The sequence below is a fragment of the Bos indicus x Bos taurus genome, chromosome 5 (genome assembly GCF_003369695.1).
Source record: "Bos indicus x Bos taurus breed Angus x Brahman F1 hybrid chromosome 5, Bos_hybrid_MaternalHap_v2.0, whole genome shotgun sequence".
NCBI classification, from domain to species: domain Eukaryota; kingdom Metazoa; phylum Chordata; class Mammalia; order Artiodactyla; family Bovidae; genus Bos; species Bos indicus x Bos taurus.
In genome coordinates, this window is record NC_040080.1 from 115472776 (window position 1) to 115497887 (window position 25112).

The 25112-nt window shown below is 41.0% G+C and overlaps 1 protein-coding gene across 13 annotated transcripts in view; it reads left to right on the top strand.

Annotated features, from left to right (window-relative positions):
* The first annotated feature begins 520 nt into the window (after positions 1 to 520).
* Positions 521 to 25112, top strand: part of KCNC2 (potassium voltage-gated channel subfamily C member 2) — a 287584-nt gene continuing 262992 nt past the window's right edge. For 5 of the 13 annotated variants that reach the window (XM_027543331.1, XM_027543336.1, XM_027543343.1 and 2 more), the window contains exons 1-2: positions 1192 to 1358; positions 2529 to 3207. In XM_027543331.1, the coding sequence (XP_027399132.1) occupies positions 2548 to 3207 (660 nt within the window). In that variant the 5' untranslated portion in view covers positions 1192 to 1358; positions 2529 to 2547. Of the gene's footprint in view, positions 592 to 1186; positions 1359 to 1643; positions 1941 to 2236; positions 2261 to 2528; positions 3208 to 25112 lie in introns of those variants that run through there. The other 8 variants (XM_027543335.1, XM_027543342.1, XM_027543333.1 and 5 more) reach the window with 7 other exon arrangements.

Genomic DNA, 25112 nt, shown 5'->3' on the forward strand with positions numbered 1-25112 from the left:
TTAGGGTCTTTACAGACGTAATTAAGTTAAAATGAAATCATGAAAGTGGGCCCTAATCCAGTATGACTAGTGTTTAAAGGAGAAATTTGTTCAGAGACAGGCGTGCATAAAGGGAAAATGAGGTACAGACAAAGGGAGAAGACAGCCATCTATAAACCAAGGAGAAAGGCTTGGAAGAGATCCATTCCTCACAGCCCTCAGAAGAAACCAACCCTGACAACACCTTCATTTGGAGCTTTGAGTTTCCAGAATTGGGGGATAATAAATTTCTGCTGCTTAAACAATCCAGTTCGTGGTACTCTATTATTGACAGCCCTAGCAAACTAATACAGGGCCCAATAAAATTTTTAGAAAGGGAGAAACTGGCTAATGAGATCACTGCTTTGGTACTTGGATATCTGTAGTTTGTCTTTTTAAGCTTCTGATAAACCTGAATTTTCACTTGCTAGAGCCTTATGTTCCTGGAATAAACTTTTAAAACTTGTTTTGTTTTATATAACCATGATGTGCTGACTGGAGACCTACATTTCACTGAAAAGAGCAAGCCATAGCCATGGTTAAGACGCAAGAGACCGGACTCACTTGTCACCTGTAAGTAGAGCTTGCTCCCTTCTGCTGCCATTAAGAAAAAAAACAAAAACAAACATAAAAAAACACACTTGGTCTCAGATTTTCGCTCTCACTTGTTGGGAGGGGTGGGGTAGCGGGAAGAGAAAGGGTGTGGAGAGTGGGGTGTAAATAAGGCAGACAGCCGCTCCAGAGAGGGCGGGGACAGAGTCTCCCTGAAGGAAAGGAGCTGAACCTGGTTGGTACAGCAGCGCTTCCCCAGACCCACCCGCCACCCACCCGCCGCTCCGCGAGCTCGGGGCTCGGGCGCAGAGGCCGGCGGCGAGCTGCGCGGAGGGGCGGCTCCGACAGCGGCCGCCTGCGGAGCGGAAGGAGACCTGCGGCCCGCGTAGGTCGGGTGGGCTCGCCTGCGGGCGGATGAGCCCCCCGGACTCGGGTGGGCCGCGCGGCGGCCGCTGCCGGCGGGGTCACGGCGCGCCGGCGGGGCCCGCCCCGCGCTCCATGGTCCGCCCAGCCCCGCGCGATGCTGCCTCTCGGCGCCGAGGTCGGCGCGGGGCGCGCCCGCCGCTCGCGGAATGAGGGCGGGCGGCGCGGGCGGCCGGCGGGCGCTGTCTGTGCGAGCCCGGTACCCGGGGCAGCGGCCCAACCACCTGCACCGGGAAAACGCCAACAAGTAGTTTCTCGTTGGCGCCTGGCGGCTGGGCTGGGCGTCGGGACTCAGTCGGGCTGCCCCAAGCCCCTCGTCCGCTCGGACGCCGGAGCAGCAGCACTTTCCTCTCGGTCTCCTTAAGGTAACTAGGGGCGGGAAGGCGAGGGGCGGGTTTGCCGGGAAGGACGTGCGAGAGCCCGCGAGGCAGGCATCTCCGCTCCGTTCCGCTCCTGGACTGGAGAGCCGAAGCCCCGGGGAGAGGTGGCTGGGAGGTCGGAAACGGGGACACCGTCACCAGGACTCCCAACTCCGGGGTCCAGGGGGCGTGCCCCCAGCAGCTTTCCCTCGGGGACCCGCCCCACTCGCGCCTCCTGGGAAGCAGCCCCCGACTCTCCACCGGAGAGGCGTTTGTTTCTCTTGGGAAAGGGGGATGGGGTGGGATGCATGGATCACTTCTCTCCAAAATGGATTCTAGTTAGTCGTTTCCTTTCCCAAGTAATAATAATTTTCACAGCAATCATGTGAAAAGAAAACTGGATCAGGAAATTAGGCAGAGGTCTCCTTGGTGAAAGGCACTAGCAGGGACGTTTGTTTTTGCTCCGACTTCTGCGTTGGGTCTATTTGCCTGGCCCGGGAGGGAGAGGAGAGGTGAACCGAGAACAGGTCGTGCAGAGGGCATTCCCCGGGAGCCTGGGAGCGGCGGGCCGTCCAGAGTTCACCGAGGGTACGCGTTTGAGGGGGGCTCGCCGCCCAGTCCGGGGGTCTCTCCACCCAGCACTGTCAAGTTGCCTGGGCACAGAGAACTCCTTGCCTAAGGGAACTGCCTCCCGGAGAGGGTAGGGGGGAAGCGGGTCTCAGTGTGAGGGAGGAAAGGGAGCGGGCTTGGGGAGAGGATGGGGCGGAGGAAGAAAACGCGGGAGGATCTCGGAGGGGAAAATGAGGGGACTGGGGAGAGAGCGGGGGAGGTGTAAGGACTGGAAACGGGTTCAACTCGAGAGAAGGTGAGGGGTGAGAAGCTGCAGGAGGCAGAGCTGAGGGAGAAAGGTGAGAGGCTGGGGGAGAGGGGTCGTGAGAGGTCGAGGAAGATGGGGACTGCTATCTCCTCAGTTCTCTAGAAACCTGGGGAAGGCTCAGTGCTGCGTGAGGCGGGGACAGGGCTGGGCGTCGGGCTTCTCCAGGGAGGCTCCTTGGCGCCTCACCTCCCCGTCCACGCTGCATCCTGGGGCGCTGGGGCTGGGAGTGGGGGCGGGGGTCACAGCGCGGCTCCGCCAGCCGCGCTGTTTAACTTGGCGCTGTATTCGCCTCCCCCCAGTCATGTCTGAGGCACAGAGATGGGCAAGATCGAGAGCAACGAGAGGGTGATCCTCAATGTCGGGGGCACCCGGCACGAAACCTACCGCAGCACCCTCAAGACCCTGCCCGGGACGCGCCTGGCCCTGCTCGCCGCCTCCGAAACCCAGGGCGACCCGCTGCAGCCGCCGCCCCCTGCGCGCTCGCCGCCGCCGCGGCCGCCCCCGCGGTCCCCCGGGCCGGGCGGCTGCCTGGAGGGCGGCGCGCGCAATTGCAGCGCCCGCGGCGGCGACCACCCCGCCGGGGGCGGCCGCGAGTTCTTCTTCGACCGGCACCCGGGCGTCTTTGCCTACGTGCTCAACTACTACCGCACCGGCAAGCTGCACTGCCCGGCCGACGTGTGCGGGCCGCTCTTCGAGGAGGAGCTGGCCTTCTGGGGCATCGACGAGACCGACGTGGAGCCCTGCTGCTGGATGACCTACCGGCAGCACCGCGACGCCGAGGAGGCGCTCGACATCTTCGAGGCCCCCGACCTCCTCGGCGGCGACCCCGGCGACGACGAGGACCTGGCGGCCAAGAGGCTGGGCATCGAGGACGCCGCGGGCCTGGGGGGCCCAGACGGCAAGTCCGGCCGCTGGAGGAGGCTGCAGCCCCGCATGTGGGCTCTCTTCGAGGACCCCTACTCGTCCAGAGCCGCCCGGGTAAGGCCAGAGGCGCCCCCTTCCGTGCTGCTCCAGCTTCTCCCCATCCCTTCCGAGACGTCCTGCTCTCTCAGCAGAGGGCTTCGGGGAGCGGGCCGGGGTGTCCCGTATCGGTAGGCTGGGGGCCCATCGCTCAGGGCAAACTCAGGGCCCCCCTCCCTCGTCCTCTTTCTACCCGCCCCGTTCCCCTCCGCCCTCCTCTCCTCAACTCAAACCGAGATTTACTTCCCCAGGTGGGACCAGCAGGGCAAATGTCCACTGCTCTGGGCAAGTCTGTTGGAACCTCGTTCTGAAATCGCTACCCACGCTTCATGATGTGGAATTTCTGTTTCTCTTTTATTCCAACCTTTTCTTGAGTTCCGAGGGTCCTCCAGGCCTCCCGATCATCACGGTTTGATCTTTCCAGTGAGGTCTGACACGCCTGACTCACGCAGAGCAGTGGCCCTACTTAGGGCAGTAGAGGGAAACGGCATATATGTCTGTGGCTGGGCCGGGAGATGAACGGGTTCATCTTGGAAAGAGAACCTCCTGAATATCGTTTGGGCCTGTCTCCATCCAAGGGAGAGCAGTGCTGAGTCTGCTTGCCTCAGTAAACTGACGGGATAGCCCACCTGCACAGTGAATTTTGGAGTCTGTGTCTTTCCCCTGGCGCTCTGTGTCTTTTACAGGTTCAATGCCGATTGGACACTTCGGTGGTCCTAGTTCAGTGGGAGTCTCTAATTTAGATTGTAGGCAACTTAATTTTATTCTATACATTTTGATCCCATACTCATGTTTCTTTTCAGTTTCTAGTTTGAGTGACAGTTTAAATTTAGTCTTTGACACACCGGATTGATTCTTCAAAATTCTTCAAAATTAAGAGATGATAAAAGTAACTAGTAATGGTTTCTCTAATTTTAAAGGAAATAAAAGAAATATAAATAACCTCAGATTATGCAGTATGTGAATGGTTTTTAATTCTGTGTGAGAATGGAGTACTGTATTTAGTTAAATCTTTGCAACTGCATGTGTCTGGTTTGCTTCTGAACCTAGGAAAGATCCTCCTTGGGCAGAATGGGATTTCTCCCAGCTTGAGTTTGGCTCCATCCTCTGCATGTCAGAAGTCTCTGCCTCTGAGACATTTTGCAGCTGTCTGATAACATGTCAGAAGATGTGCTTCTGATACCACTTTAGAAGTCTGAGCATGTATTCTGTTTGCAATTTGATATAGACTATCAAAGAGACAATTTAAAGCATTGCTACGTTATGGGATCTGGTATTTAAGTGCACACATAAATTCCAGTATGTCCACATTCTCATATTTGAATATAGAATTAATAACTTCAACTCCGAGATCTTCCTTTTAAGACCATTCTATGAATTCAGCAAGAGTTGGCATTCAGGGAAAAAAAAAAGTGCAGACTTATTTATTTATTTAAATTAAATCAGAGACTCATGACAATTATCTCTGTTGTTTTGGATTCCAGCTGTGTGCCATAGTGCTCTTTCCAATTGGCGACTAAAAAGATAATCTGCATTTGTTTTCAGACTCATCATATAATTTTGTTATTTTATGTGGTATAAAAAACCAGGATGTTTTATTATCTTTATTCATGATAATAAAATGCATTTTTTGGAGGCTAGGTTGCACAGGAAAAGCTTCAAGGCGTTCAATTTTTATTACTGCTATGGAATTTGATTCTATGAATTAATGGTCTAAGGGTAGCCCATTAACTTGAAAATAGTTTTTTAAAAATCTTACCAAGATTTTGTTGTAATAATATTAAGAATCTGACCTGCATCCACTTTAGGTGAGGAAAAGAACACAGATAGATTAGAGATTAGTTTTAGGTCAAAGAGCCATTAGAAACAGAATCAGCTGAGAATGAGAGACCTGGAAAATTTCGTTGAGGTCACCTCTTGAGGAACCTGTAGTTTGTAGATGAGGAAAATGAAGACTGCAGATGCTAAGTGATGGCCAAGGTCATAGAGCAAGTTATTAGCAAAGCCAAAATTACGCTGAAGGTCTCATGACACCCTCCCCAGGCCCTTTCCACCGCAACCACTGATTATAACTGACTATCTGGCTTGTGAAATCTCTGCAGACAGTGTTGCTCTTGAGATTTAATGCAGCATAGGACAGTCCTTAGTCTTCTAACTTTGAAAGGTCATCTATGACTTATCTCTGTGTGTGTGTATATATATATATGCATACATACACATTTTTTTCCAGGTCTTTGGCTGCACTACCCAACATTAGAGTGCAAATATGGGATTCCAGTTTTCTTCAAATGAACCCTGTTCTAACTTTCAATTTTTATTGACCAGTTTATATGTAATGTTTTTCCTTTTTTTTTTTTTTTTCAGATTGGCTAACATTTGTGGGATTTGTCTTCAGAAAAATCGCTTTTCAAATTATTAGGGGTTGCTTAAAAAAGAGTACTCAGAAGTCCCCATTCTATTTACATGTGATTTAATATTTTTTTTATGGACACTTTTAGTTCAGATGATTGACTGACAATATTATCTGACTACTTTGGTAAATAGAATTACATTGGGAGGTCACTGGATGAAATTATATTTTCATGGACATGATTCTAGGAGACATAAAATCAATTATCAAGTGGTTTGTTTCAGCTGTGGTCTTACTGATGTCATTCTTAATAGAAGTATTTAACTTTTATAAACCCTCTTACTTTTCATTTTACATTAGTTCATCTTTTATTGATGTACTTGAGATGAACAATTTTAACTGTGCAAATTCTGTTTTCAATTTGTTATACTTGTTTCATCATTGTCCTTATCCTTTCCCAGTACTGAGGAGAGTGACTTAATTATATAGTAGATTTGTTTTACTTCTAACTTTTTTAGTCTAAATTGGCAGACTGAAACAACAGTGGTAGGAACTAGATAATTAATTTAATTTTACAGCATTGTATTTTTGCCTTTTGTTTTGGTTGGCATTTCCCCCTCCTCTGTTGCTTTTAATTTATGATGTAAATACATATTTGAACAGTCTAAATTGTTCAGGTTAACTTGGTAAATAAGTTTATATTTTACATTTATGAATTGTATTCTTAAAAATATATTAGAAATTTATAAAAATTTAAATATAAGTTGTCATGGAAACCTGTTGTGGAGAAAATGAGATCTGGAAAGAAGAGAGATTATCCTGTTGATGGCATTGAATAATATTTACAAATAGAAAAAAGCATTTTAAATGGTTTTATTTCCACAGAATTACTAAAATATACTCCTTAAAACTATTACAATTTAAATTTGAATATCTAAAATTGGATTCAGAATTGCATATATGTAATTTGCTTTTTATGGGACATTTTTTCCTCTACCTCAAAGTACAAAACAGGAAAGGAATGATCTTCTAAATAACTATTTTCTAGGTTTAGATGTCGCATTTAATTTTTTAAAGTTATAATATGGTAAGGACAATTTGAGTCATACATTAAGATTAAAGAAAGAACACGTATTAATTCTTGTTCTGTGAGCCTTACTCCAGTTAAAAGAAATAATGGCCAAATAAAGCTTGTTTGTGAAATATTGTTGTTAATTATTAAAATTTTAGAATTTTAGTCAATTAACATTGTTTCTGCAGTCATTGTAGACCAGAAACTATATAAGATACTAGAAGTGCGTGAGCAGATATAGTACTTGGCCTCAGTAAGCTCACCACTCTATTTATAATAAAATATTTCCTAAAATATTATCTATTCAGTTAAAAGTACAACAGAATAACAACAAGCAAAATTCCAGAGACACTAAAGATGTTTCCCTTAAAAAAAAACCAAAACTCATGTGGAAGTGTTGCTTGAGATGTTCGGGAAAATACTGCGTTTAGAAATGATGATCTTGGTGATTCTCTGGTGGGCCACTGGTTAGGAGAAACTGGGGCTCAATACCTGGCAGGGGAACTAAGATCCTGGAAGCTGTGTGGTGTGGCCAAAAAAAAAAAAAAGAAACAACAGTTTTATGCTTCTGTTAGTCTTTATTTTATTATGAAAGTGTTAGGCTTTTTTAGCCTTGATTTTTCTGTTTTCAGAGTGATATATAGGCTCTCTCTTTGCAATATTATTGAAGAGTATGAGACAAGCTGTGCTTATAGCTATAAACTGAATTATTTGCAGAGAAAACAACTGAATTATTTACAGTGTGTTTGAGTGTCTTCATCCCTTCCTATTTTAATTAAAAGTTTGTTGTTGTTTGTTCAGTCACTAAGTTATGTCCGACTCTTTGTGACCCCATGGACTGCAGCTCGCCAGGCTTCTCTGTCCTTCACTATCTTCCAGAGTTTGCTCAGTTTCATTTCCTTTGAGTCGGTGATGCTATCTAACCATCTTTTTAATCTCACAATTAAAAGTTATGGCCAACCACATGACAATACAAATCCAAACTTCAGACCCCTAAAAAGAGTCTGCTGTTAAGAGTCTGGTGTATTTGCATTTGCTATATAAGCATCTAAGTCTCCCTTGACTTTTTCCAGGCCACTCATTATACACTTCACAGATATATTTGATTTTATTCATATATTCTGAGCATTGGATAAGATTAGAGAGTGCCTCATTCAACACATAATTTAAAAAAGCAAGTAACTTTAGTAGAACTGTATTTTTGATAGTGTATTTGACCCCAGACTAGGTGACCTAATCTGTTGCTAGGGCATTATCATGCCAAAGGTGAGTAGTTGGACAGTTTATGTATGGTTTTTTTTTTTTTTTTCTTTCTGTTATATTTTCCCAAGAGCTCATGTGTAGACCTGAATTGACAAAACTAAATGAGAGTCAGAGAAATTTTTCTTCTCTGTCAAGCAGCTTATTTTCAAAGCAACTGAAAACGAGGAAATGTGTAGTTTTATAAAAAATGCAGGTCAACCTTTTCCATTTAGAAATATGTATCATTACTATTTATTTTAACTACTGCAAATAAAGTAAATGCAGTTTTCAGATCTCATTTTTATTCTCAAATTCTGAATCATTTACCCTTTTTTATTATGGCAACTGTAGAAGTGTATCTGAATGAAATAGTAAAGAGCACTAAAGGACTGATATAGTATAAACACAGGTCTCTCTAAGGAAATACATAATGGCAAGATAATCTAAACTGTAACCATCAGTGGATTATATAAACTTGATCCAGTTCTTTTTGAAGTATGAAGGGCTTTTCTTTTGGAAAAACAGTCAAGATTTTTCTATGACAAGATAGCATTGCCTTTTGCTTATAGTTTGAAGGGTGGTGATTAATTTTAATACTGTGTAGTCAATATTTTCACAGAAAGTGACTAAACTGTAGGTGTTGGGAGGAGAAGAGAGTAGAGTAGAGAGTACATGGAAAGTGCATTGGAAAAATGCCTGAGTTGGAATCCATGAGTCCTAGGCACTAACTCTGCTTTCACAGCTAGCTGTGTGACCTTTGAGAATTTACTTCATCTTTCTAATTCTTGATTTCCTTTGGCTTTATTTTGAAAGAAAAAATGGGGATGACACACTGGATTAGATAAGTATTCAAACTTCTTTCCAGCTCCAAGATTTTGAAGTTTAGAGGAAAAAACAAGGATAGTGATGCTGAAAATCCCTGGGTAGGAAAAGAGCATGTCTGCACTCATTTTGATTGTCCTCTAGGGACCATCACACTATTAAGGTAAACTAGCATGGATTTCTCTTGTGTTTTTTTTTTTTTTTTTTTTGAATTTTAACTTGCTGCCCTTTTCTTTTCCTACAGCTGTTGGGTAGCTGCTGCTCTGGTTACCATAGAAACAGGTTGGCTCCTAGCTTCCTGTTTCCATTGAAAACAGCTTTCTTTCAACCACATATTGATCTCAGGAATCATTTTGCTGTCCGCTCTGTCATGAAACCCATAAAGATGATCGGCTCTGTCATTTTCTAAGTCTAAGATTCAGTGCAGGTGTATAGCCATCCACCCACAAGGGTAACTGATTAGGTAATCTCAGTTTTATTTCCATTTGAAAAGTGCCTTGTCAAAGACACCAGCCTTTTCCCCTTCCCATATCTTATACAGAAGCGAAAGTCTTATTCACTTGAGGATTTACAGATATGCCTAACACATTTAAGTGTTTACCAAATAGTGTCAAATTATTCAGTTCTAATCTTTTTTCATAACTCATTCAATCAGGATAAGCATAGAGAATAGTATGCTGTCTAGCACACTTTGTAAGTTTGTGTTTTAATGTACTCACTAGTGAAGAATATTTGAAGAGAAAAATATGTATGGATTATATAGTGCACCCTATTTCTTCTTTTTAAAATTTTATTTTATTTAACTTTACAATATTGTATTGGTTTTGCCATATATCAACAAGAATCCGCCATGTGTTCCCCATCCTGAACCCTCCTTCCTCCTCCCTCCCCATACCATCCCTCTGGGTCATCCCAGTGCACCAGCCCCAAGCATCCAGTATTGTGCATCAAACCTGGACTGGCGACTCGTTTCATATATGATATTATACATGTTTCAATGCCATTCTCCCAAATCATCCCACCCTCTCCCTCTCCCACAGAGTCCAAAAGACTGTTCTATACATCAGTGTCTCTTTTGTCCTATTTCTCTTTTGAGAAAAAAATAGTTTTTCTATTTCAGCCTATATATATTTACATAAAAAAGATATATTCACTATCATAATGTAGATACATACTCTGTATATTGATAAAATGTTTATATGGATAAGTGAAGGAAGAGACTTGTGGGAATATGGCTTAAAGTTTTGATTGAGAATATTTGTGTGTGAGCATACGTGTATTATATATTATGTGGTATATAATCTTTGAATGTGGCCTCCCTAATGGCTCAGTGGTAAAGAATCCACCTGCCAATGCAGATGCAGGTTCGATCCCTGGGTTGGGAAGATCCCCTGGAGGAGGAAATGGCAATCCACTCCAGTATTCTTGCCTGGGAAATCCCATGGACAGAGAGCCTAGCAGGCTACAGTCTGTGGAATCGCAAAGAGTCGGACACAACTGAGCATGCATCCCACCACACCACAGCATCTTTCAGTGACACTGGTATGTATAACAGACTTCTGTTGTTCATGAGACTTGGAAGGAAACTGGTCATTGTGTCAGGAAACCTGACACAGTGACCTTAAATCACAAAAACAGCTGACTTGTTCATAGCCATGGGTAGTTAGTCACAGTGGCAGGGTTGGAATTTAGAACTTCTGACTCCCGGCACTCCTCCCATTCCATCTTGATTGCTTAGTCTGGATTGGGTTTGATATCAGCTGCACAAATTTTAGTTTTCGGATGGTAGCAAGCCTATTGGAAGTAGTTGGGGTAGGGTCTGTCCTCTTCAATGTCCTATTGTTCAACAATAGCAGGGAAATTGTCCCTATCTTCTTATTCTATTTCCAGATACCCTCCAGATGCATCCTTCCATTGCTGCCTTCTCTACCAGGTCTACATCTTACTGTTCTACTGCCTTTAAAACATCAAAACTAATCTGCCTGTTTATTCACTTACCTCCTATTTTATCCCTTTATCCCTTGTGTGTGTGTCTTTTGTAATATGTTTTTCTACTTTTTTTGGCTTTATTGCCTTTGGAATTTTTAAATGCAACCCTTGTTCAACCTATTGGTGATGGTTAATGTTTTATAGGACATTCTCTTCTCACGTGTAACTAACCAGATCATGGGTTTCAGTTCAGTCATTCAGTCGTGTCAGACTCTTTGCGACCCCATGGACTGCAGCACTCCAGGCTTCCCTGTCCATCACCAACACCCAGAGCTTACTCAAACTCATGTCCATTGAGTCGGTGATGCCATCCAACCATCTCATCCTCTGTTGTCCCCTTCTCCTCCTGCCCTCAATCTTTCCCAGCATCAGGGTCTTTTCAGATGAGTCAGCTCTCCACATCAGGTGGCCAAAGTATTGCAGTTTCAGCTTCAGCATCAGTCCTTCCAGTGAACACCCAGGACTGATTTTCTTTAGGATGGACTGGTTGGATCTCCTTGCAGTCCAAGGGACTCTTGGGTCTTCTTCAGCACCACAGTTCAAAAGCATCAATTCTTCAGCGCTCAGCTTTCTTTATAGTCCAGATCTCACATCCATACATGACTACTGGAAAAACTGGAGCTTTGACTAGACAGATCTTTGTAGGTACAGTAATGTCTCTGCTTTTGAATATGCTATCTAGGTTGATCATCACTTTCTTTCCAAGGAGCAAGTGTCTTTTAATTTCATGGCTGCAGTCACCACCTGCTGTGATTTTGGAGCCCAACATTTTGGTTGGGTATACACAGGGATAACTGGTAAATTAGAGTGAAGATGGTTGGAGCTGTTTCTAAGACCTAAAATGAGATTTATGTTTTAGTGAGGTCAGTAAATACAAGACTAAAAAACTTTTCCTTCAACCTTCTTTAGTAGTTAGTCAAAGGTAGTGCTTCCTTCCCTATTGGTGGAATGTAAAGCAGCCTATAATTTTGTGTGTGTTTGAGAGAAGGCATTTTATAGGAGTCAAACAGAAGAAGTTGCTGGTAGTATTGGGGAAAAAAGTACTCCATAATTGCTATGGTTTCTTGACTGACCTTTTCTTCTGAAAGCTCATAATGATAGAGACATCTGTGTAACCTGACGTTTCCTCCGTGTTCATGTATTAAGAAAACCCTATGCAGACACCTTAGTGTCTTAATTTTCTGTTTGAAGACATTGGTGGATTTTGTATCAGAACTTAGAGCTTTGCCATTCTTTCTGCATCTGACAACATTGTTGATGTCTTTAAAAACTGTAGCAAAATTCAAGACAGCCCTTCCTGGCAAATGTTCTGTGATTTAGTCTCAGCAATGGAAGATGTTATCCTTTGAGTTGTCTCCATGGAGAAAGTCTCAGTGATGAAAATCTGCCACCTTTTGGCCACAGATGTTCTCTTCCTTTACACCAAAACTGTCCAGAATTTTAAAGTCATTCATTAAATGATAAAATGCAAAAACTTTTTTATATAAAGTGATCCTAAATAATATTGTCAAGATATCCAAATGATACTATTAATTCTAAACTTAAGGCAACATGTTGATGTAAAATCTATTTGGATGAATATAAGGAGCCTGGCGGGCTATAATCCATGGGATTGCAGAGTCAGACACGACTGAGCAAGTATCACTTTCACTTTGCAGTTATTCCTAGAGCAGTTTGTCTGATTAGGTTCAGTGAAAGGGCCAAGGATTATTCACAATTTCTGTAAATTTTGTCTTGTTTGTAAATTTTGCTGCATAAGTTCAGATATGGGGTTGCTTATTTCTATATTTATTGATTGAGGATAAAATGCCACTTGCTTAAAGTGAATATTATATAATAACTGTATTGGAAACAATGACAAAGTAATGGCATTGGAAACAGTGGCAAAAGGAAGCTTCCTTACTATATTAATTTGGATAAAATTGATATTTAGGAAAGTAGAACAAGACATCATTACAAGTTGACTTATTGTTTCAATTGTCCTGCTTCCCTCTTGAGGTGAACAGTGAGAGGGTGATTATGAAAATTTTTCATAATATTCTTAGTGAGACCCATCTTTCATATATAAATTGAGTAGGAAATGGACAGAACAGAGGTTTAGCTAGCCCTTTTTTGTGCCAAGAGATTCTAAAGGACCAAGTAGCCTTTTTTTAAAAGCTACAACTTTACTATCAGGCCTGAGTGAGCTATCAGGGTTACATAAAATGATTAGTGGTTCATCAAAGTTGAACAACCATCATATTTGTATCATGATGGAGAGGCATTTGTGAACTTATACTTAATTCCCAGGTTCAAAATGGTGTTCACGGTGCTTTGATATTTAGAGTACAATGTTAGAGATATAAAATTCATGCCAAGCAATGAAATCAAATGTATTTTAATGCACTGATAGGCTTCAATGACATTCAAAATAGATTAGTCTCAATTCAAAAACAGGGTTCTTTAATTGTTCCACTTTCTTATAAGAATCCACTGCTTAGTTTTTAGTTGTAATACGTGCATACTATCAATTCTTTAATTTTTAAAAATTCAGTGATTGTTTTCAATACCTATTCATTTTTCTGTTTATGTATTAATCATTGATTTAATTCATCTCAAATTTCTCTGTCTTTAGTTTTGAGTACTTGACTGCTTCAGTGCTGAGTTTCTTTGTTTGCAACCTTTTGTGTTTCCTCTGCCTTGGCTTGCTGCATTGCTTCAGTTCAGTCACTCAGTCGTGTTCGACTCTTTGTGACCCCATGGACTGCAGCATGCCAGGCTTCCCTGTCCATCGTCAACTCCCGGAGCTTACTCAGACTCATGTCTGTTGAGTCGGTGATGCCATCCATGAGTCAGTTCTTCACATCAGGAGGCCAAAGTATTGGAGCTTCAACTTCAGCATCAGTCCTTCCAATGGATATTCAGGACTGATGGCATTTCTTGGTTGAAATAATGTGCTAGGTATTAGTACATTTCTCTCAATTAAACCAACTGGAGGAGAACCAAGCCTCAAAGATGAAAGCTGTCAAATGCTTTTGAATCTCTCTGCTGACAGTTCTTGGGTTTTAACTATTGGCCCAAACTAGGTTAGTACAGAGAATGTAAGGGTTAAAATTTGTCATTTACCTTCAAGACACTTGTATTCTATTGGAAAAGAACAACTGTCTGCCCATGGTTACAGTATAATGCATTAAAACTATAGCAGCGATATTGGCATACTGTGGACACACAGATCGCACTGTCCTATAAAGAGGAGATGAGATTTGAATAGTTAACATGCAAGAGATGTGTTTTCCAGCAGTCAAGGATTAGGTCAACAGAGTAGTGTGCAAACATGGAGGCTTGACATAGAATGCTGTGCCATGTCATAAGGGGTAATAAAAGGACCAGAATGCAGGAGAACAGGCTTGAAAGGAAGAGAGGGCCTCTGGGTAGGAATGTTATCTCAGTGTATTTGAAAATAGTGGTCCTAACCACTTAGATAGTGGTTCTAAAACTTAGATGTGCCTAGGAATAACCTGAGAAGATGGCTAGATTTTCGACTTCCCAGGTCTCACTCCAGTAGGATTTGGATAGGATTCAGATAAGATGAACATCTTTGGCATTGTAGTGGGCCACTGACCCAGTTCATGTTAGTACTGTGATGTGACTGCTGCCAAAGCAAATACAGTTTAACATTGAAATAGGGTAATAATCATGCTTGAACCAATATTTCCCAAAGTGTGTTTTCTAGATCTAAAGCAATCCAGAATGTTAACAGGTGTTGCCCTCAAAAGAGTTCCATAGACAAATGAATTCGGAAACTAATTTAAAATAAAGATTTTTAACTAGATTTTTATTTTTCAATCTGTCTTCTTCTTCTTGATATCATTTTTACTACATCTCTTTTTCAGGGAAAAGAGTTAAAATACTAGCTGACAGTTGGTTTTGAGACAGGAGTGAGTTAATGTAAAGGACTGCACTCAGTTCACTGAGTCTGGGTCCTGACTTACCACTTGCCTGCTGTATCACTTTCACACTGTCGCTTCTTTAAGCCTCCCTCTTTTCATCTGGACTGGGAAGATAATAATTGTATCTGACTCAAAGAATTGTTATGAGGGTGGATTGTGCATATTCATGTTCAGAAGCCAGCATGGTGTCTAGTTCTCTCAATTTTAGCTGTATCATTATTACTGTTATCATCATCATCACAATCGTCACTATTCCTTATGCCAAGCGCTGGTTATTTGAGAGGGATTGGGTAGTTACATAGAGTACCTTAAGGGAACATTCTAGCATTTAGATTGTTCATAAAAAAGTAAGTTGTCTATTGCTGAGGTTTTTTCCAATGTATGAACATTGGATAGCTATCTGGGAAATTATAGGAATAATTCTATTCCACATGAATACATAGTAGTTAGAACAATATCTAACATATGTATATCCTATACCAAACATTTTACAAGTTGTAAGATAATGGTTTATTCCCTGCCTTTAAGCAGCTGTAGTGTCCTGGAGGAGAACAGCAGAAAAGAAATGAAAGTGCAATGTCAGGAGAGCTCCGGCAGAAGGTTGCCAAGGGTGGGAAAAAACTTCCTGGAAGAAATATACCTGTCTTGGTACCAGAGGCTGAAGAGGAGATAGCCAGAGTTTTTAAAGAGAAGAGTTGAAATAAAATCCTAAGAGGGAAAGAAGGCAAGGCCTATGCAAGACGCTGTAAATAATTCAGGACAGCCCCCACCTTGTGTAAGGGATGTGGAGGTGTTTCCAGAAACGAGTTGAGGTTGGATCGAAAGCCTTGGCAAGCTCTGTTTAGAAGGTCTGGTCTTTCTCTGGGACTGGAGACCTTTGGAAGGATTTTCAGCAGAGCAATGGCATGCATCTTTGCAATTAGGACTATTATTCTGAAATATTTATACTTGAAGACAGGATTGGGCTGGGGAAAATGAGTGCAAGTTTGTCACAAGAGCTATAGTTTAGCACGTGAGTGTGCTAATCCAGGTGTGAGATACTAAAAAGTGAAAGTGTTAGTCACTCAGTTGTGTCTGACTCTTTGCGACCCCGTGGACTATAGCCCGCCAGGCTCCTCTGTCCATGGGATTCTCCATGCAAGAATACTGGAAAAGATACTTACCATTTCATCCTCCTGGGCATCTTACTGACCCAGGGATTGAACCCAGGTCTCTTACCATCTGAGCCACCAGCCCAAGAGATACCGGTGATCTCACTTAAAACAGTGGCCGGAGTGATGAAGTGAAATGAAGACAACTAAAGTGGAACTGTTGATTAATTAGGTGCCATTTGAGTAAGGCAGAGAGAGAAGTCAAGAATGTCTCCCTAGCTTCTGTTTGCCCAATGGGACAAGACAACTTTTATGACTTTTTTCTAATTCAAGAGTCAGTGGTTATATGATTTGAGAAATCAGTAGTTATTCTTTTATGGATTTAACACTGTAGTATTTTGTATTATGTTTTGTAATTTTTCTTTTATATTTCAGTACCAGTTACTCAGTTATTAATAGCTATTTCATAGATTTTATTGTTGTGAAATTAGATGCAGGGTACGCCCCTTAAAATTTTTGGTTGCTGTAATTCACCACCATAAAAGATAGTGAGGAATAAGTCCTCTCTAAAATAAATGTTAGCTTTGTCTTGCTATATATTATTTTGGTTTCATGCCCAAAAAAATAATATCAATTTTTGCATAATTTTTGTGAAATGTAACTGACTCATTCAATATAGTAGTTCATATAGATTCCAAAGCTAGAAGCTTAAATTTATCTAGGGATTGAAAAGTACCAGTGAGATTCTGTGGCTCTTTGGAAACTTGTTTTAAGTAAATATTTCCTCTAGATAAAGTCCAGGAAGGAGCAAAGGTAGTGAGGAAGAAAAACAAAAATGGGAAGAGGCACCAAAGGAATTAAACTGGGAAGAATGTGGTGAGTTCAGATCCAAGGCAGAGTAGCTCCTTCTAAAGCATTACTGTACCGTGCCATTTTCTTGCTTATAAACTTGTTATCCTTTTCTAGTGGCTATATATTAAAACATATTTTTCTTAGCCTGGCTTCCCAGAATCTGCCCATCATCTACAAATGCAATAACAGCTCCCACAGCTCTACTGCTCAGACAGCATGCTTTGCCATTCCTGAGTATAAGAGATGTGTGCACAATGTCCTGTGTTTTTGTACACTGTTCTCACAGCCTGCACTCTCCCCTCCTTGATTTTACATGTTGATTCAGTCATCTTTCAGTAGTTTGTAAAATTATCAAGTCTTGCTTGGCACCTTCTCAACTCTTTCAAAAGCAGTTTGTTTTCTCCTTTGACTTTCTGTATCACTTTGTAGCTATAGTATTGTAGCATTTAACTGGCTGTATTAGTTTCCCTGAGCTGTTGTAGCTAACTACCACAAACTGGATGACTTGAAACAACAGAATTTATTCTCTTATGGCTCTGCAGGCTAAAAGTCTGAAATCCTGGTCTCAGCAGACTTTGTTTCTTCTGGGGCTTTGAGGGAAAGGTCTGCTGGCAGTTCGGTGTTCCTCAGTTTGTAGCCATGTGACTCCAGTCCCTGCCACCATTTTGACAAGATAATCGTCCTGGTGTGTCTCAGGTGTCTCTTCTTAAAAGACACCAATTTTGGGGGTTATATCCTACAGTAATCCAGTATGACCACTTGTTAATTTAAATAAATTGAGTAAATTGAATAAATTAAGATGTGGTCATACTGGATTAGTGTGGGCTGTACTTAAATTACCTCCACAAAGAGGTCACAAAATAAGGTCACATTCTGAGGTTTGAGGTGAACATGCGTTTTGGGGAGATACCATTTAACCCAGGATGCTAACTTGTCCATTTGGGCAACAATTCCGTAGTATCTGATAAATCTTTTATTCTCTTGATTTCTCCTTTTCCATTTTGGTATGTTCTCACTTAATGGATACCATGTCTTCAAGAATATGAAGATACTAGTTAGATAATTTTCAAAGTTCTATTTCATTTCAGGTATTAACTCTGGGTTCCTCTGTAGATTTTTTTCTATTCTTTCACTTTTGTCCCTTTTTATAGTTATTTATTTTCTTCAGGTATCTTTTCCTTTAACAGAAGGTGGCAGTGATTGTAGTGTTATGTGGGTAGATAGGCAGGATTGTGCAGAAAAAAGAATTCCCTTCAGGGTGGATAGGGTGGTTGGGTAAATTAGGGACCCTCTCAGGGTCCAAGAAAGGAATCTTGGGGAAAGAAATTTAATGAATTTTGATTAACACAGAGTGACCCTTTTTCTTTTTCTCCATACATTTTGAGTAAATATGGGGCACTAAGAAATTTACATTACTGTCCTCTGTCATGGCACGTCTAATTAGAAACTGTCTTCTCTTGATTCTCTAGGTAATTTAGAGAGCTCTTCTTTTCTTAAGAATATTTATTTGTTTATTTTCGGCTGTGCTGTGTCTTCATTGCTGTGTGTGGTCTTTCTCTTTTGTTTTTCTCTAGTTGCAAGGCCTGGGGGCTACTCTCCTGTTGCTGTGCATGGGCCTCCCACTGCAGTGGCTTTGTGTGTTTCAGAGCGTGATCTCTAGGCACGCAGGCTTCAGCAGTTGCAGCTCCCATGCTCTAGGAGAGTGGGCTCAGGAGCTGTGGCCCACCAGTTTAGCTGCCCTGTGGTATGTGGGTCTTCCTGGACCAGGGATTGAACCTGTGTTCCCTGAATTGGCAGGTGGACTTCCAACCACTGGACCACCTGGGAAGCCCCCTAGAGAGCTATTCTTGCTGGCTATATCCTGAGGGAAAATTCTTTAGGAGCCACTGAAGGAAGTCAGGGTCTTCCAAGAAGTTGTCCTACAGTCCTTGTCCTAGGGACTGTTGCCTCTGAGTTTGAGATTCCTCTGGTTTCTGTAGCTCTCTGGGAAGCACTTGACCAACTTCAGGAAAAGCTTTCTCTTGCACCTATATTGAATTCCATTCTACCTCTCCCCTGAATCTGCATCTCAATTCTGTTTGCTTCTGGGTCAATGATAGCAGTGTTTCCTATTTTTCTATCCCTGTGATAATTTTTCATGATTTTTAACGAGACTTGGCCAAGGAGATGAAGTGTGCTATCTTCCAAGTAGAATTTGACTGTATGTGTATATAGCCCCCTTGCTCCTTGCACTAGTTATGAACTCATACATGGGGGCACCATTCCATTCTTGTTGTCATTTTCCAGAGTAACGCACAGTGTCTGGTAGTTTTCTCAGTGAGGTGTTTTTTTTTTTTTTAATTATCATATGAACAATTCCATGAGTTCCCTTGTCTACAAGGATGCGTTCCTCTATGATTCTTCCCTGCGGTCATTGTTTCTTCTTATCTTCTTTGGGCCACCTTCTTTGTCCACTTTTTATCTATTCTGCTTCCCAAATATACAGTCTTAAAGAAGATATTCAAAGCCGACGTATAGTGTGTGATTTTATCATTGCCTATAAGAGGCTTGTTAGACTAACATTAATACAAAATCCTAGAAAATTATTACTTGGAGAACAGTGACTCATTAATTTATCATTTGCCCACTGAGAATACATTTGTAAGGACATGAACTTTGATGGTTTAACAGATGTTTGTGGTATTTAAATTTCCCCAATAAAGTAATAGAGTCAAGCAGAAATAACATTTACATGTTAGCCTGCTTTAATTTTTTACACCGAGACATTGCCAATGAGACCACATGCTTTAGTCCTTATTTTGTAGAGAGACATCTGACTGATGATAATAGATGGCACTGATTGTCCTGCTAATTACATGGAAATTGGGCCTTCACGAAGGGTGCTGTGTCCTAAGAAAAGATGCTAAAGAATGGATGTGTGAGCAGCAAGGAAATTAGACAAGAAGGACAGGAAAAAAAAAAGATTCCTATTCATCACAGTATTGTTATCTCATTTCGTTTAATAAAGTGGAAATATCCAAAGGTGAATTTTTCCCCATGTACCTAGAATACAGTTTATCAAACCAGTGCAGTAATGAAGATAATTACATCTAAAACCTAATTATGCTCAGATATTCCGAGTTGTGGCAAATAGAAAGACTGAGAAAGACATTTAAAGAAACATAGATGCATGGCAGTGAGTGGCTGAACATGGGCATACAGGCACATATATATTATAGTGGTGATGCAAATGGAAGGAGGGGGGAAAAGCCTTCATGCATACATGTGATTGTATATGTTAGAGACATCAGGCAAAGCTGTATTGTTTTTAGGAAGAACCACTGTGAGATAGTAAATAAAAATTGTAAAATAAATCATGATGCTTAAAACAGTAATTTTAGAACAAATTTATGTTTTTAAGATAAGGGGTCATTGTAATTTATTTTTAAAATAAAAAATAGTCTAAATCTTAAAAGTAAATGTTCTGATTATGGACAGTTAAGGGAATATATATAATATGCTAAAGAAGAAAATAGCCCTTTTATCCCCCAAAGGCTTTTAGAAATTTAGTATAATTATTTTTATTTTCTGTAAGATAATTCTAAATTACATGGGGGTATAAAGAGTTCTTTATCCAATATTTAATCTTTGTAATGAGGAACACAGTACCTTCTGATTTAATTCAAATCTGATTTTACATCTCATAAAATAATTTTATTGTTTACTTCATACTTGTCCTACGTATTTACTTCAAGTATTATTACTATATATTTTATGTTTAGATGGTGTTGTGAATGGGGTCTTGCTGTCCCTTAAATTTTAACTAATTACTGATGGCATATGAATAAACTACTACTTTTAGTGTATTAATAATATGTATAGTTACTTTGGCTTCCCTGATTGTTCGGTGGTAAAGGAACCGCCTGCCAATGTAGGAGCCTCGGCTTTGGTCCCGGGTCGGGAAGATCCCCTGGAGAAGGAAATGGCAACCTGCTCCAGTATTCTTGTCTTCAGAATCCCATGGGCAGAGGTGCCTGGTGGGCTACAGTCCATGGGGTTGCAAAAGAGTAGGACTCAACTTAGTGACTAAACAACAGCAATAGTTCTTATTGAATCCTTATCGACAGAAATAGCATTTCAGTTTATTGTTTTAGGTTTTGTGGATATGCCACATATGTAAATGATAATTCATTTTATAATTTCTAATAGTTTTAACTAATATCTCTTTTCTCTTTGAATTTTTATTATATGTATTTAATTTGTAACTATATTATGGTCTTTATTTACAGATGTATTTGTACCTAATTAACAAATTACCACTATTACTTTGTTGTTATTTCTCATTTTTGAGTCAGTTTGGATTTCTTTATGATATGCTATTAATATATATTTAAAATTTCTTTTTCAGGATTGACTTGAGTATGATGTATTTTTGTGGGTATTCATGTATCTGAGGATATCTTTCTGTTGCAGTGACCTATGAAAATTATCTTGGCTAAGTTTAGAACTTTTGGATACCCAGTTTTGATTACTAAAATCTGCTGTTTCTATGTGATAGTTAGAAATAATGAAATGTAGACGAAAACAATGATAGAGAAATTCCCATGTGTAATAAGCACAGGCAGGAGCACTAAACAAATCTTGGCCCCAAGTAGGATATCTCTTGCTGCGAGTTCTGCTTCTACTTCCACCTTTGGTCTCCAATTCTCTCAGTATTCTGCAGCCAGGACTCAGGATGGACCTGCATTTCCTCCTAATCCGTTTAAGTTCTGGCATAAGCTCTCTTTAAGAAGCAGCATATATGATGGCTACGAGTAGAAGTCTTGGCATCAGGCAGACCTGGATTTGGTTATGGCCCTATGACATATTATGTTTCATGACCTTGGATGACATTGTTAACTTCTTTAATATTTTGTCTCATTATTTGTAAAAGAACTTCCTCATAAGCTGGGTATTATGAGGATTGAATGATAGAACTAAATAAAATAGTGTATTTAGTGCATAGAGTAGGATGCCTAACAAAAACTAAGCCTTCTATGTGTGTGTGGGCGTGCTAAGCCGCTTCAGTCATGTCTGATTCTTTGTGACCCTATAGACTGTAGTCCACCAGCCTCTTTCGTCCATGGGATTCTCCAGGCAAGAATGCTGGAGTGGGTTGCCATGCCCTTCTTCAAGGGATCTTCCCAACCCAGGGATCGAACCAGTGTCTCTTATGTCTCCTGCTTTGATTGGCAGGTTCTTTACCGCTAGTGCCACCTGGGAAGCCCAAGCCTTCTAAAAATGGTAACTATTATTATATGAAGCCCGAGGGCAGGCTGATGTGAAAAATCTTCAGCCTAATAATTAGTGGCATCTTTCAAATGCTTGTTGTATGTTTAGATCTTGGGACGAGTCTTCTCTTGTGGTTCAGATAGTAAAGAATCTGCCTGCAATTCAGGAGACTCAGGTTTGATCCCTTGGTGGGGAAAATGCCCTGGAGAAGGAAATGACAACCCACTCCAGTATTCTTGCCTGAAAAATGCTATGGACAGAGGAACTTGGAGGTACAGTCCATGGGTTGCAAGAGTCAGATATGACTGAGTGACTAAGTACTCACGCACAAGCACGCATGCACATACGTGTGCATACTTCCCAGCATGCAGTTCTCCAGAGGCTTCTGCTGCTTCACCTGCCAGTGCATCTCTGAGGGAAGCATCTAGAAACCTTTCTTCCCCCAGCTCTGTGGCTCCCTGGGATGGTTATTGGACAATAAGGAATAGGAGGCCCCTTGACCGTCGTTACATTGCTGGTGTTGGAGAGCATGCCACACTGGCAACTCTCTCCACTCCTGAGCTATCAAGAGTAACAAACAAGTAACTAATACTTTTACGGAAGTAAAGTCCTCCCCTCTTATTAATTAGTTCCCATTCTTCAAACCCTTATTGGTGGACGGATTCTTGGCTAATGTCATTCTCCTAGTCAGAGGTAAAGCCTGAATCTACTGTAACTTTTAAGCTTAAGGCAGTTTTCATGTTTCTCTAATCCTGTCCAGTCTTCACTTGCCCCAACCACCAGTTCAAGAGTTTGAGCACAAGATGCTATGAAATCAATTCTTTTTTTTTTTGGCGGGGGGGGGGGGGGGGTGGTGGGCGGTGTATCTGTGACCTGCTAAATTTATTTATTTCTAAATTGAAGGATACTTGATTTATAGAATTGTGTTGATTTCTGCCAGACATCAGCATAAATCAGTCCTGGGTGTATACATATATATATCTCCCTTCCTTCTTTAACCTCCCTCCCCATCCCACCCCTCTAGGTTGCTACAGAGGTCCAGTTTGAGTTCCCTGAGTCATACAGCAAATTCCTATTGGCTATCTAATCTCACATGGTAATGTAAGTTGCTGTGTTACTCTTGCCATGCACCCCACCCCCTCATTCCTCCCCATCTCCGTGTCCATAAGTCTGTTCTCTGTGTCTCTGTCTCCATTGCTGCTCTGCACATTTCATCAGTGCCGTCTTTCTAGATTCCATATATATATATATGTTAGTATACCATATTTGTTTTTCTGACTGACTTCACTCTGTAGAATAGGCTCTAGGTTCATCCATCCCATTAGAACTGGCTCAAATGTGTTCCCTTTTATGACTGAGTAATAGTCCACTGTTTATATGTGCCATAGCTTCTCTATCCATTCACTTGTCAATGGATGTCTACGTTGCTTCCATGTTCTAGCTATTGTAAACAGTGCTGCAGTGACAGATGGGATACATGTGTCTTTTAAAATTTTGGTTTCCTCAGGGTATGTGCCTAGTAGTGGGATTGCAGGATCATATGGTGGTTTTATTCCTAGTTTTTTTAAGGAGTCTTTATACTGTCTTACATAGTGGTTGTATCGATTTGCATTCCCACCAACAGAGTAGGAGGATTCCCTATTCTCCACACCCTCTCCAGCATTTGTTTTTTGCAGACTTTTTGATGATGGCCATTCTGACCTGTATGAGGTGATATATAATTGTAGTTTTGATTTGCATTTCTCTAATAATGAGTCATCTTGAGCATCTTTTCAGGTGTTTGTTAGCCATCTGCTAACATGTCTTCTTTCCTGTAATGTCTGTTTAGGTCTTTTTCCCACTTTTTGATTGTGTTGTTTGTTTTTCTGATATTGACTTGTAAGAGCTGCTTGTATATTTTGGAAATTGATCCTTTGTCAGTTGTTTCATTTGCTTTAAGAGTTTGAGCAAAAGCTGCTATGAACATCAATTCTTAACTATTCTCATCAGTAAATATTTTAATTAGTATAAACTTTCCTGGATCCTGGCATGTTGTGAGTTTTTGTCCTCAAGTTTTCTCAGGTATTGTATTATATCATATGTTTTTATGACTGTAGGTTTGACAGATAAAATATGACACCTAGATAATTTTGATTACAGATAAACAAAAAGTAAGTGCTTTTAGGATAAATGTGTGTACCAGATTATGGGTCATACTTACACTAAAAGCATTCTGTTTCTTATCTGACATTCCAAATTAAATAGACACCCTATAATTTTTACTTGCTGAATCTGGCAATGCTGCATAGCATTTTAAAGAGAATGCAGAAATAAATTTTTGGTGCTTGTATTTTGCAGTCTTTCTCACTGTTTTACGTTTAGTTCCAAACACAGATTTTCGAACTGAATATATTCATGGTGCTGCGCATTGTCTACTGTAGCACTTGCTCTAATTTTTGAAGCAGTTAGTGTTCAAATAGAGATAGATAACTTCTCCAGCTGTCCAGGGACATCACTGCCAGAACAACAACAAAGATGGTTGGGTCCTTGCCAGAGGTCATTTCTGTGATCTCAGAGCTGGAGAAAGGGTGGAATTTAATACCATTTTCATTCAAATGTTATTGGACCAACATATTTCTGTACTTTTTTCTCTTCTTGGCTTTCATACAACTTCTGTTTGCATGTCAATAGCTTCTTCCTAGTATATTTTACTCAATACAGGTATAATGATTGCAAAAAAGAGGACTTCTAATTATTGCTAAATAATTGTACACAAAGGCTATATTATTTGAGGAAAACTTAGTAACTGCTACTGAGCTATAGAGAAATTCATCTTATTTCAGATGTGTTTTAAAATATACGGGTGTATGCATTCTTAACTTCTGGAAATTTGGTTTCTCATAATTTTATGTTATAATCCTCAGGTTATTTATGTTAGTAATTGTGCTGTTTCACAGGCAGGCAGTAGTCCGTGGGCAATTAAATAGTCTGCTCCGTGATGCACTTTGGGCAGAGTTGCATCTTGCCTGTGCCTTCAGTTTGGTTCCAACAGTCGTTCCCTTTGGCCTTCACTGTCTCTTCTGCAAATAACTGTCCTTGTGAACAGAGCCAACATGCCCCACTGTGAGTTCTGCATGGTTCAGTAGGTGAGGAACAGACAAGTGAAGGAATACAGCAGAGGAACTAAGGACAAAGAAAGAGATATCCTGTAACTGTAATTTGGTAAGACTGATTTTTCTAGTATGGTAAGTTGTTTCTTGAAGTCGATTCCAACAGAGGACTTCTAAACATGTTTTAAACCATGGCAATGTCTTACTAAGGGCATCATCTCCCCAAGCAGAAGTGTG